This window comes from Ctenocephalides felis, unplaced genomic scaffold (assembly GCF_003426905.1).
Source record: "Ctenocephalides felis isolate EL2017-DRISC unplaced genomic scaffold, ASM342690v1 CF-g0.4_SCAFFOLD_01492, whole genome shotgun sequence".
In the NCBI taxonomy this organism is placed as follows: Eukaryota; Metazoa; Arthropoda; class Insecta; order Siphonaptera; family Pulicidae; genus Ctenocephalides; species Ctenocephalides felis.
This window is the reverse complement of record NW_020537646.1, coordinates 41,254,761-41,267,593: the sequence shown is the minus strand read 5'-3', so window position 1 is coordinate 41,267,593 and position 12,833 is coordinate 41,254,761. Positions and strand designations below refer to the sequence as shown.

The 12,833-nt window shown below is 30.5% G+C and overlaps 1 protein-coding gene across 3 annotated transcripts in view; it reads left to right on the top strand.

Annotated features, from left to right (window-relative positions):
• The window catches only part of LOC113369817 (inter-alpha-trypsin inhibitor heavy chain H4-like), a 79,082-nt gene that overhangs the window by 56,051 nt on the left and 10,198 nt on the right, over positions 1-12,833 (top strand). The window contains exons 17-20 of one of the 3 annotated variants that reach the window (XM_026610392.1): positions 572-619; positions 1,200-1,259; positions 5,482-5,631; positions 10,289-10,479. In XM_026610392.1, the coding sequence (XP_026466177.1) occupies positions 572-619; positions 1,200-1,259; positions 5,482-5,631; positions 10,289-10,479 (449 nt within the window). Of the gene's footprint in view, positions 1-571; positions 620-1,199; positions 1,260-5,481; positions 5,632-10,285; positions 10,480-12,833 lie in introns of all 3 variants that reach the window. The other 2 variants (XM_026610391.1, XM_026610393.1) reach the window with 2 other exon arrangements.

Genomic DNA, 12,833 nt, shown 5'->3' with positions numbered 1-12,833 from the left:
TGGCCAACTCAGAGCCTGACGTTGTTGGTCGAGCAGTAGGTTGTATGAATGATAATTAGTTACTGGTTTATACGTTCTCTTCGGAACCGTGAGCACTTTGAATAGTAATAGGCTCAACGAGTATACTAGTATAGTGAAACATTGAGATATAATTATTTCAAACGCTTTATCTAACTTTTATACTTTTTCTTAGCTAACTCCACCTTATTAGTTGAACATAATGACAGGGCCTGTTTCTATGACATACTTAGATGATACATTTTGCATGGACGATCTAACTGTATTTATCAGATCTTGGGCGTGACAATCTTTTTGAAAGGACAGTTCCGCATTCGCGCTCTGGCCATGTACATTACACAATAATATACTATGACTATATTTACAATAATATAATCTTTGAACCTTCTTGTCTATAAAGACTTTTTGATGGTAATTTCAAAATGAATCAATTTTTTTTTTTTATGAATTCGAATTAATTATATATATAGTTCTGAAATGTAAAAATAGATCGCTTACATATTATTTTGGAATTTAGTATTAATTTTCTTAAATATTAAAATATGGTTTTCAGGTTCCAACGGCGGGCATGCGTTACCATTATCATTTGCTGCTCCTTCAAGTAAGTTCTATTTATTTTATTTTATATTGTTTTAAGTGATGGGATGTTTGAGTAGTACTTAATTATCGGTTTTATTAAGACATAGTATTATGCTTCTATAGTACATGTGGGTAAAGGAATTATTTAGCTTTATATAATATTGCTTATAATTGTAGTTTATTTAATTGTATATTATGACTTCAATTTACTTCTCTTTGAGAAATCAGATGTTTAACAAACCGGTACGTAACGAGTTTATTTTGTATTTGAATTTATTTATATTATAAATATGATATTTTTTACAAATCATAATAGAAATTAGATTTTTTGTATCATAAACGTTTTGCGGTGCTGAATTTGGAGAAAATTAAACCGACGCTGTTCAAAGTGGCTGAAGCAGATTTTTTTTGCTTTATTCAAATATTTTTTTCTCAAGTTCTGATTTAAGCTAGCAGATACACTACGATATTAATATCAGTATCTGTTTTATTTATAGTATTTTGCAATGTATGTATTGAATTATATATATATATATATATATATATATATATATATTGAAATACAAATTAGCTTCGGATTTATCTTAGGTATTGTTTTGCAGTGTCACACAGATCGTCTCCGGTCAATTTTGGTGGAGCGTATTTCAGTAAGATTCGAACTCGTGAGTAGACATCACCGCAGATTTTACCGATTTAATAAACTAAAATTTCGGGAAACATCTCAAGTGTATATTTGAAAAATTTTACTATTCTCACTTAATTAAATTGCATTCAAATTTGTGAATACTATGCTCGAACAAAATCCTAACGTAAAAGAAGGTAAATGAAGGAAACTTTAGTAATAATTAATTTGATTTTTTTTGACAAAACTATGTTTTAATTTTGAATTTTAGCCCAGCATTTTATTTAAATGCTTTTAAAAACAGTTTGTGCTTATACTGAAAACCCACTCATAAGATTTTATTATTGCGACCTTTCACTCGTTTTTATGATTTTTTTGGATTGTAGATAATCTAGTAAAAATAATTACTTACAGTATAATTAGTAGTGGTGAATTAAATCGGTTCAGAAAATTTTTCATAGCATATGGAAAAGATTATGAATAAATATTTATAACATTTGCAACAACTATTATCATAAAAAATAAATTTATTTCATTGGCATGTTCTGATTAATACTAACCATGAAAAATATCTCTATTAAATGTTTCTACTAATTATCAATAACCATGAAAGAACTTTCATAATTTGTTGGATGAATTTACATTTGGTGGTAGTTATATAATTTTTTGTTCGAACTAATTCTTATTGAGGTTTAAAACAATTTTATTATTTGTTTCATTTCTTTTGAAATAATGTGCATTATATTCATTCAATTGCTCTCATAATTAATAATAAACGGAATATGCATATTGAATGAATCATTTATGTATTCATGTGCATGTATTACTGATTAAATGCTCAATAATGGCCTGATTGCTAACGCATGTATTGTAAAAAGTGTTACTGAAAGTGTTCTGAATTTTTGTTTTGTTTTAAACCTCGGTTCAAATATAAATCAATTTTATTAGACTATTTTTATTTATTCTTAAAGCCTTAGAGGTACGCCAGTTAGAAGATTTACCACCTATATATCAAAGACCAGTAAAGTTAAGAATTTAAGAATTTAAGAACCAGCCATCACCTCGATACTCAGCACGTTGCTATCGCGAGAAAAACAGCATTTTTGAAAATCTATAAGAAAAGTATTTTACCCTCCTTACACGAATCTCTATTATATAGTTTATTATTAGCCATGTTAGTAATCGAATAAGATTTAATCACGCTTTCAGTCACTGAATTTTAATTCATACTTTTGATCTTATAATACTGCATGAATTTTATTTAAAAACAAAACAATTTATTTTAATCACGAGTCATCCACCCCTCCAGTTTTTCCAATATAGAAATATTTTCTGATGCGCACAAACAGTACATAATTGATGAATTGTTTGCATAAAGAGCAATTTTTTCAAAATAAATAAAGAATCTGAATATTAAAATCTGAAGACAAACACTTTTTGATAGGGAGTAGGTAGGATACAGATAATTTATAACAAAGCTGTGACATTTTCCACTCTTTCAATTTTTTTCAATCTCATTCTCAGTCAATTCGCTGTGCATACCACATAATAATATGATTAACAACTGCCTGAACGGATTTTGCATCATAATTCAAAAATTATTGAATTAATAAAAAGCGCGCTAATAAACGATCGACTTATATGAATATACAAGAATTTTGGTTATCTCTGGATTTGGGAAAATTTAGTTTAATAATGTGCACTATTACATAGTTTCCTTTTATTATTATAGTCAATTTTAATTAAGCATTCATACAATTTTAATAAATACACAATTCCAACAATTTGATTCTGATGTATACTTGACTCATTCACGTACATATTTACATACTTTAACTTTCCATGTAGTATAAAACCACCTGTGCAGAATGTAGATTAGATATTATATAGTCATAGTGAGAAATGTTCAGATTAAGTAATATTCCATAGAAAAATTTGAGGTATGTGTATATGTGTGTGCAGTATGTATGTACGAGGTCTGTTCAAAAAGTACCCGGAATTTTCGTTTTTTCAAAAAAATATTTATTTATTCGTCTACATTAATGTGGTCCCCTTCAAAGTAGTCCCCCCCAGATATAATACACTTATGCCAGCGTTTTTTCCAATTTTCGAAGCACCCTTGATATTCACTTTTTGATATGTCCTTGAGCACTCTCAGCGATTTTCTTCAATCGAGGAAAACCGCCGTCCTTTCATGGGTCTCTTCAACTTTGGGAATAGGAAAAAGTCACACGGAGCCATATCTGGTGAATTTTTGCACTTTGCAACACTTTATTTCATTTTTTACGCAAAATTTAATACAAATTCTTTGACTTTTCAATTCTTCCATTGTAAAAATCGCCGAGCTCAGAAAAACACGTCGAACCTTAGCGACTACCACAGACAAAGTAAACAGTGAATATAGCTGAAAATTTCATCATACTTTAGGGGCATGTATACCAACACAATAAAAAAAAATTTTGACAATCAGACACTCCAGACCCGCGAAATTTAATTATTAGTAATTCCGGGTACTTTTTGAACACACCTCGTATGTATGTTTAGATACATTTTTGTCTACGATTTTGAGAGCACAGATTAACGGATTTGAATGATTCAAAAAACTATGACGAAGGTAGGTTTAGCCGTTTAGGAGAATCCAGGGAAAAATACAAAAAATTGCAATTCATTTTTTGAGAGAACGGAACGTCCGATTTTAAATATTCAAAATCTTGTTTTGACGAAATGAGGAATTAATTAAAATATTGTGAAAGCAGATCTAGCGGTTTCGAAGATTAAAATAAACTGTTAAACTAGTGGGGTGTATGGCATCGTGCCTTAAGGCAAATTGCTGGAACTTCGCGTACCGTAACGATATGTTCGAGGTATACTGAATGTTTTAGATAGATTATTATTAATATTGTAACATTGTCTAATATTTATAAGAGTTATATAAACTGAATTGCAAAGTTGAAATTATTTGTTTAAAGTATATTAGAACTATAGTCAGAATTATAAATAAAATCTGAATTATTTTCGATATACAAAAAAAATTTTTTTTGAAAAAAGTTGAAACAAATTTTTTTCCCCCAAAATCAATTATTTTGTTAAAACAAGCAGAAAGTTCTTTGAATCATTTAAATCGGACGCTTAGTTCTCTCAAAAACTGCCATTTTTCACACATTTAGCTCCGTATCTTTGAAATGGCTTGGCCTGCCTTTGCCAAAAACTAATAACCACCTGCTCCCAATCACTACTAATTGAATGTTTTTAGGTCATTCTAATCGGATGCTCCGTTCTCTCAAAAACTCGATTTCTATTTTCTGCACTCTTTGCTCTTAACTGATGGTCCATAACTGATGGACCTGCCTTTGCCAAAAACTAATCAGCACATCTCCCTATCAATAGGAATCGAATGTTTTTTGAACCATTCAAATCGGTTGATCCGTGCGCTCGAAAACGTGACTGGAAATTTGTATCCATACATACACACACACACATCCATTTTTTCTGAGGTATGCCAAAATGTACAGAAACCTTCAAAACGTCGAGAAATGTAAAAATTTTCAATTTCGATTTTCGGCCCATTACAATAACTTACCCTACGGGAAGTTAAAAATGCCACATTGCGGTCGAAAATTATCATTAGACATATGCACATCGAATTATCAGATATATTGTACAGATTTTAATAATAAGTACAATATTTGTTATCATTGCTATGGGTTCCGTTCGAAGTTATTTAATGTATAAAGCTCACTTATATAGCTCAATCAAATCTCGACAATTTGGACTTGAACATGTTTAGAAAATTTCAAGAAATTACATTTTTCAATTTTCAACAAAACTAAAAAAATCTTAATTCTCCAAATAGTCATTTTTTCCCAAAAATTACAAAATTCTCAAAGAAACAATTTTTCAATTTTCAAAAAAAATTAAAGCTTTTGAAATTTTGAATTACAAGCCACCACTAGTTTCCTTTATTATTATCCAAAATAGAGCCACAATTTCGGACACGCCTATACGATTAAAATATACACCCACAATTTTTAAACATCACATTCAATATGTTATAGTGAAAACAAAAATTGGGAGCACATAAAAATATTTATCTAGAAGAATATTAGTTTTTTTTGAAAATTTTATTATTTTTCAAATATACGTAAAGTGATGTTTACTGTCCTAACACAAATTATTTGAAAAAATTATACGATTTTTTTTTTGTAAAAACATGTATATATTGAAAGACAAAATATTAAGCTTTGACGAGTTTCTGGTTTTAGGTGTAAGTGGCGGTCCCGGTTTATTTGCTTTTGCCGGTCAACCTGCTTCTGGGACTTTTCCCTCTAGTTCTAGTTCTTTGGTGCTTGGACCTCCTGGTATGTCGATCGCTGGTATCGGAGGTGGTTTTGCGGGTGTTGATCGTGTTGATTGTAAGTTTGTGTTAATGTTTTCAAAACCAATTAATTATTCGGTTTGTTTAGATATTGAAGAAAACTAGCTATAAGTAGTACTTTGCCTTAAGAGAATGTGCTAATATTTAATCATTAATAAATGAGATTTAGCTTCCTAAATAAAATTTTTAATTTTTTTTTAAAGAATATAGATTTCGTTTTCATTAAGAGCCTATCAGTTTGATTTGAAATCAGTTTCAAACAAAATATAATATCAGTAATTGAATTAATTATAATGCGCAAACATGATGTTGTATGTTCTAAAATCTCGGTTTATTATTTGATACTTTAATGAATATTTATAGTACGACTACTTCTTGCAGGACTATAATATCTTAGGATTTTTATTTAGACAGCTATGGCCATTGTAAGTTTTATTCAAATGCAAAAAAAAAACATTTAAACGACTCGACCGAATTAATTTCCAAAACTAAGCACTATACCACCAAACGGTATCTTTCGAATAGTTTTTGCATTTTCAAAATAGGTTCAATTTTTTTTATGTAAACGAGGCCAAAAAATTTTGCACTTTCTCTTATTATAAAGAATCGGCCAATTGTTTGGGAAGACCATATCGAGTTTCATCGAATAGCTTTACAATTTTTGAAACCAGTTCAGCCGATCAGCAAAAGTTTTATAACAATTACCAATTTTAATTTAACAATTAATTACGAAGAAGCAACCGGCCAAAATCTAGTAAGCATGATTTCCAAACAATATCTTTCAATTTTTAAAATCGGTTTAATATTGTGGGCTAAAACGTGGACAAAAATTTGATCTACAAGACTGATAAACCTTGTTTTTATTTAAGTACATCGAATGGCGATTAAATTTCTGAAATCTGTATTAAAGATTACTTTGTATTGAAGTGAATTATTCAGTATATATATATATATATATATATATATATATATATATATATATATACAGGGTGGCTGATATGTAATGCAACAAAGTAAAGCGCTATAACTTTGTCATTTTCATTTTAAATTTCATTGTTCAAAAGCAAAAATAATATATAAATTTATATATATATATATAAACATATATATATATATATATATATATATATATATATATACAGGGTGGCTGATATGTAATGCAACAAAGTAAAGCGCTATAACTTTGTCATTTTCATTTTAAATTTCATTGTTCAAAAGCAAAAATGTCGGAAATAACGTTAAATTTTAGAATCAGTTTATATTTGTTCTAATTGGCCACCTTTGGCACGAATTATGGCCTTCAAACGGCAGAAAAACCATGACACGCTGCACGAAAGTGGCGCTGTGGTATTTTGGGCCATTCCTGGCGAGGCGCCTGCTTAGGATGATCGACACTTTGGTATTTTTTAGTGTGAACCTTACTCTTCAAAATTTCCAAGACACAAAAGTCCAGCGAATTTAGATCCAGAGATTTTGGTGGCTATTGCGATGGAAATGAAGCGAGAAAACTTTTTACAAGCCATTTTTGGTAGACGCGTACTGAGTTTGATGGTGCTGAGTCCTGTTAGAATGTCCATGGTCTGCGACCGAAATTTTTGTCTATCCAGGACTTCAATACTACCTTTAAGACATTTTCCCGATAATTTCGGCAATTATTTTGATCCCACGGTCGATGAATAAGAGCGGAATGTCATCATCGGCCGTTACGATGGTTCACACCAGTACCGTCAGCGGCGCTTGAGTTCTGGTGGCCAATCAAAGATGTAAATTTTTAGCTGACCCTTTTGGCAAGTAAACCCTATCATTTTGTTTGTTCACAAACTGCTCGATTTGGAAGGACTTCCCATCTGAGCAAACCAAATTCGGTAACTAGCCACTTTCGTGCAAGCGAAGCAACCCCTTGGCTCCTTCCCGTCTAACTCTTTTTTGTGCATCGATGAGCTCTTGCACTTTTTGGAACTTCAATGGCTTTAGTCCAAGCTCATTTTTCAATTTGTATTGCATCCGTTTTTGCGATATGTTCAGCTCACGGGCCGTTTTTTTACCACTGCGACACGAATTTCGATCGATTTTTGCCTATACTTTTTGGATCATTTCTGGGGTTGTTAGTGTTTTTTTTTCGTCTACTTTTTGGACGCGGTGCAACATTGAGTGTATCACGGTTACGAGATATGGTACGAGAAACACAATATTTGTTCACATTTAAATGCTGGAGGGCTCTAAATATAGCCATTTAAGGTTTTCCAGCCAAGTATGAAGCAATCGCACTATCACGCTTGACTTCCATCACGAATAACTTTTTTTCTGAATGCAATAGATCAAAATGCTTTTGTACGCTTGTAAACAATTAAATGAACAATCACTGGAATAAATCTGTCATCTGTCTGATGAGCGGTTTAGAAATTATAGCGGTCTGAAATTGGTTGCAATACATATCAGCCACCCTGTATATATATATATATATATATATATATATATATATATATATATATATATAATAAAGTTGTTCTTGGGCGTCTTTCGATTTGTCACATTAAGTCAACGAAACGTTTGACAATCAAACATTTTACTTCAATAGACATTACATTTTCTTTATTTAAAATCATGAATTTATTTAGCATATAACTGAATAGACTTGTTTGGCAAATGACAGTCTCCATTTGTTTTTAATGTCAAACCATGCCTTACATATTTTCAAGGTCAAACAATGATAAGCGTTTTTTTGTAATTTTTTCCATTTATTTCTACAATGTAACTATATTTCTATGAATCTAAAAATTCTAGAAAATTTCCCGAACAAACTTCAGGAAGATTCATGAAAATCCGAATTATAGTTTAGGAGGATTAACTATTCATACATAGTTACAGAAGAATTTTATATATAGCTGACCCGGCAAACGTTGTTTTGCAAAGTAAGGTATATTCTAAGCAATTTCTAGAAAATTTCTAGAAAATATTTAAAACTTTAAGTGTATAATGATGTGTTGTTTGAATGCTATTAATATAAAAACATTAAACCCCATTAGTTTGTCTATATTTTGCCAATACAATCAAACTGGGAGATTTTTTTTGGTTTTTAGACTTATTGATTACGTTTCAAGTTTTTCAGATCCTTTTTGGATTCTGGATTTTGTGTATAATTGTAAATAATACTACCCGGCTTATACAAAATTTTCAAATTTTTGCGAGGAGAGATAGAAAATGAATTAAGTATTTCTTCTTTGACCTGCTTTTTGAAAAGTTTCAAGTAAAATTCGATGAATTAAAGTAAATTTAATAAAAAGTATATATGTAAGGCAGGGCAAGGCAAAAAGGTCCAAATTGACTTCTAACAAATATAAACTATATTGTGAAAACCATAACAATTATATCACAACAAATAACACATATCAAACGAACAATTATCTGACTACGTTCAGTAAACTGCCTTCTACTTCATCATTGTAGAAATGTGCTTCTTGATGTCTTTCAAAAATTTGTTATCTAGACCTTTTTACCCTATAGGCGGGGTAACTTGAAACGGGCAGGTGGCAAAAGGGTTTAAAGTCTTATTATAATTTTAAAGGTATTTTGCAAAATAATTACATTTTTAACTAATACTAAAAAACTACCAACGGAAGAAAATACTTTTATTATGGATTTTCAAAGATTACCGTTTATCTCCCCCATTTCAAAGATTACCGTTTTCAGATCAAGGTTATAGCTGGTTATACATCTTTTTTCTTCTACTTTCAAATATTGTTGTTAAACAATGCTTAACTTTACTGATTTTTGACACATGGGTGGTGGACCTTTTTAACCCCGGACCTTCATATATTACTATCTATTCTTCGATAAATTCTGGGAAATTATAACTGGGAAAATGTTATTCGACAAAATGTCCATTTGATCGATACCAAATTTAGGTTCTGAATTTAAATAACATAAATAAAATGTTTTATAAATACCAATGAGTATATAATTATACAAATGAGATCATTAAGAGCACCGTGTTTGAGAAAAATATGCCAAAAAGTGCATTTTCATATTAACATTTCGAAAAAGTTGATATTTTGAGTCTCTAATAACACTTACGGCCCGTTTACTAACGTTTTTGTATATAAATAAAACTACTTACTACAATTTAATCATAATTAAATAATATTCACGTAAAACACCCTATTAAACGTAATTGATTATCATCTGTCAAAAACGTTTGACATTTCACGTATTAGCCACCGTCCATTGTTTTATTTAAATTACGCTTCTACAAACATTTTCAAATTAAAAATGTAAAGTTTCTACGCGATTTTGAAATAATATCTCACCTTTCCGACCATCTCTGGATTGGCACGAATTTTTCAAGACTAAGACTGGCCAAATCGGTTTAGCCGTTTTAGAGTTTTACCGAACTATTTGATCGAGAGGTCCATTTTTATATATAAGAAGATATATATATAATATATATATATATATATATATTTATATATAAATATATATATATATATATTTATATATAAATATATATATATATATACATATATATGTATATTGTATATATGTATATACCGAACCATTTGATCGAGAGGTCCATTTTTATATATAAGAAGATATATATATATATATATATATATATATATATATATATATATAAATATATATATGTGTATATATATTTCAACGCTGTACTTATCATAAATATATTTTTAAAGCAGTATATAAAGTGAGTGTCGAAAATGAAGAATCGCTAGCTTTTGATGTTGACGAAAGCTTTAGTACAACTTCTTTGCCTGAACATCATCAAGAACTCAACATGTTTCCTTGGCTAGCAGGGCATTTGCATGAGAGTAAATTGGAGTTTGAAGAAAATGGAATGAGGCATAGTTATAATTTCACGTCACTAGAGGTAAGGTATATCAATTAATGACCAATTAAGTGAAATTCCATGCTTTTTTAAACGAATGAAATAATTTGTTTAGTTTCAATTTTAAAGTTCAGTGACATTGTAATAATTAACTTCCTGTAAGGCAAGTTATAGTAATCACAAAAAAATCGAAAATGAAAATTTTATATATCTTTACGTTTCAAAGGTTTCTGAATATTTTGGCAAACCTTAGAAAAAATGAATGAATATGTGTGTGTGTATCGCAAGCAGGTTTTGTTACTGAGTATGTTTCGATACATCCTGCCATCCATTATCCACTCTGAATTTACGTAAAACGTGAAACAGAGTTATAATTAGAGCCAGAGTAAATATTGTTACTGGTATCTAACGACATATAAATAATATGTTTTGCAATATTATTGCATCGATATAAGGAACTGCTCTGTCTACTGTGGTTACCAATGTTTCATATGTATATATATATATATATATATATATATATATATATATATATATATATATAAAGAAACTCGTGTTCTTTATATTACGTATTTTATTTATTATGACAATAGTAACAAAACTATGTGTAATTATATTTATCATTTACAAAACGTAGATATTATTTGAGTATTTATAAAGAAAAAGGAAAAAAGTTAAGAATTATAATTTTGGCATTTCGAACATTGAGAGAAAAAAAAACAATAGAGAGATCCGAACTGACACTTGAACTTTTTGTTTTGAGCTGACACTATGATGAGCTCAAAATAATGTACATCTGTCAAGTTGAAGTTTCCGTCGGCTACGCAAAAGTACCTATGAATTTATGGTGCCCCAAAGTGCTATGCCATATGTCCAAATCGGCTTAAGTACAACTTTGTATACCAGTATTTTGTTGTGTACAGAAAGATGGGATCTCCTACCCATTAACCAATATAGTTCTCGTAACTTTTCCGTTGTCTTTTCTTTTCCATGTGAATTTTCCAATTCAGTTTGCGGTCTAGATGCATGCCCAGATACTTTACGTGTTCGACCTGAGGGACTTCTATTTCATTCACAGTTACAGGTGGACATGTCTCGTGTTTGAGTGTAAAAGTGATGTGGGATGATTTCTGGCCATTGATCTCTAGCCTCCACAGTTTGTACCATTTTTCTATTGACGTTAAGTGACTTTGAAGTTGCTCTAAAGCAGTTGTGGGATTTTCATGTTTTGAAAGAATGCAATTATCGTCAGCAAATGAGGCTATGTCTGTGTCAAGTGAGGTGGGAATGTCAGCTGTAAAAATTAAGAACAAAATTGGGCCGAGAACACTGCCTTGAGGCCTGATTTTATTATTTTAATAGGTGAGTTCATGTTGATAATGTTTACGTAGAAACTTCGGTTTGATAAGTATGATTTAATTAATAGAAATAGGTCATTGGGTAAAGTAGTTTTAATTTTATAAAGAAGTCCTGTATGCCAAACTTTGTCAAATGCTTGTGTGGTATCTAAGAACAGAGCTGAGCAATATTTCTTTTCTTGTAGAGTTTCGTTAATGGGTTTGTTCAATCGTTGAATGCATCTTTCTAAAACCGAACTGATGACAAGGAATTGTATTATTATTATTCAATGTGACAAGAATTCTTTTAAGCAGCAATCTTTCGAGTATTTTGGAAAGGAGGGGTAAAAGACTTATTGGTCGATATGATGTTGTATAGGATGGATCTTTGCCAGGTTTTGGAATCAAGATAATCCTTGCTCTTTTCCAAGCTAGAGGAAAAATTTGAAGTCTACATATCGAATTGTATAGAATTGTCAGAAATCTTATAGACTTTGGTGAAAGATGTTTCAGCATTTGCATCGAGATCTTGTCGTATCCTGGTGATTTACCTGATTTGGATTTTGTTATTTATTTCTTGACTTCTGATAGGGAGAAGCCCATAGTAAATAAACTCTTCTTCTTGAGAACTGCATTTCTGAGGTGGACATTGAAAAACTTCTTCAAAATAGTCGGCAAAGTAATTGAGCTTATCCTCATGGCTTATAGCCCAGGAGTTGTCGGCTTTTTTAATTGGTACCGTTTGAGCGACTGGTTGACGACAATTTCTTTGCGGCTTTCCAAAGTAAATAGTTAGTTTCTTTGGTAGAAGTTAAGTGTTTTAATTTCTCTTCAAAAACTTGGTTGTTAAAGTTTCGGAGCATGAGTTTTAAATCTTTGCAGGCTCTGTTAAGATTGGATTTATCTACCGGTGATCGTGTGGTTTGCCAGATTTTTCTTAGTCTTCTTTTTATTGCGATTTGCGTTTGATTGAAGTTGGACAATTAAAAGAAAAGTTGTTTTCGATTGATGGAGTGGAGTTTTGTGCGGCGATATAGAGTGAGTCATTAAAAAAGTTCA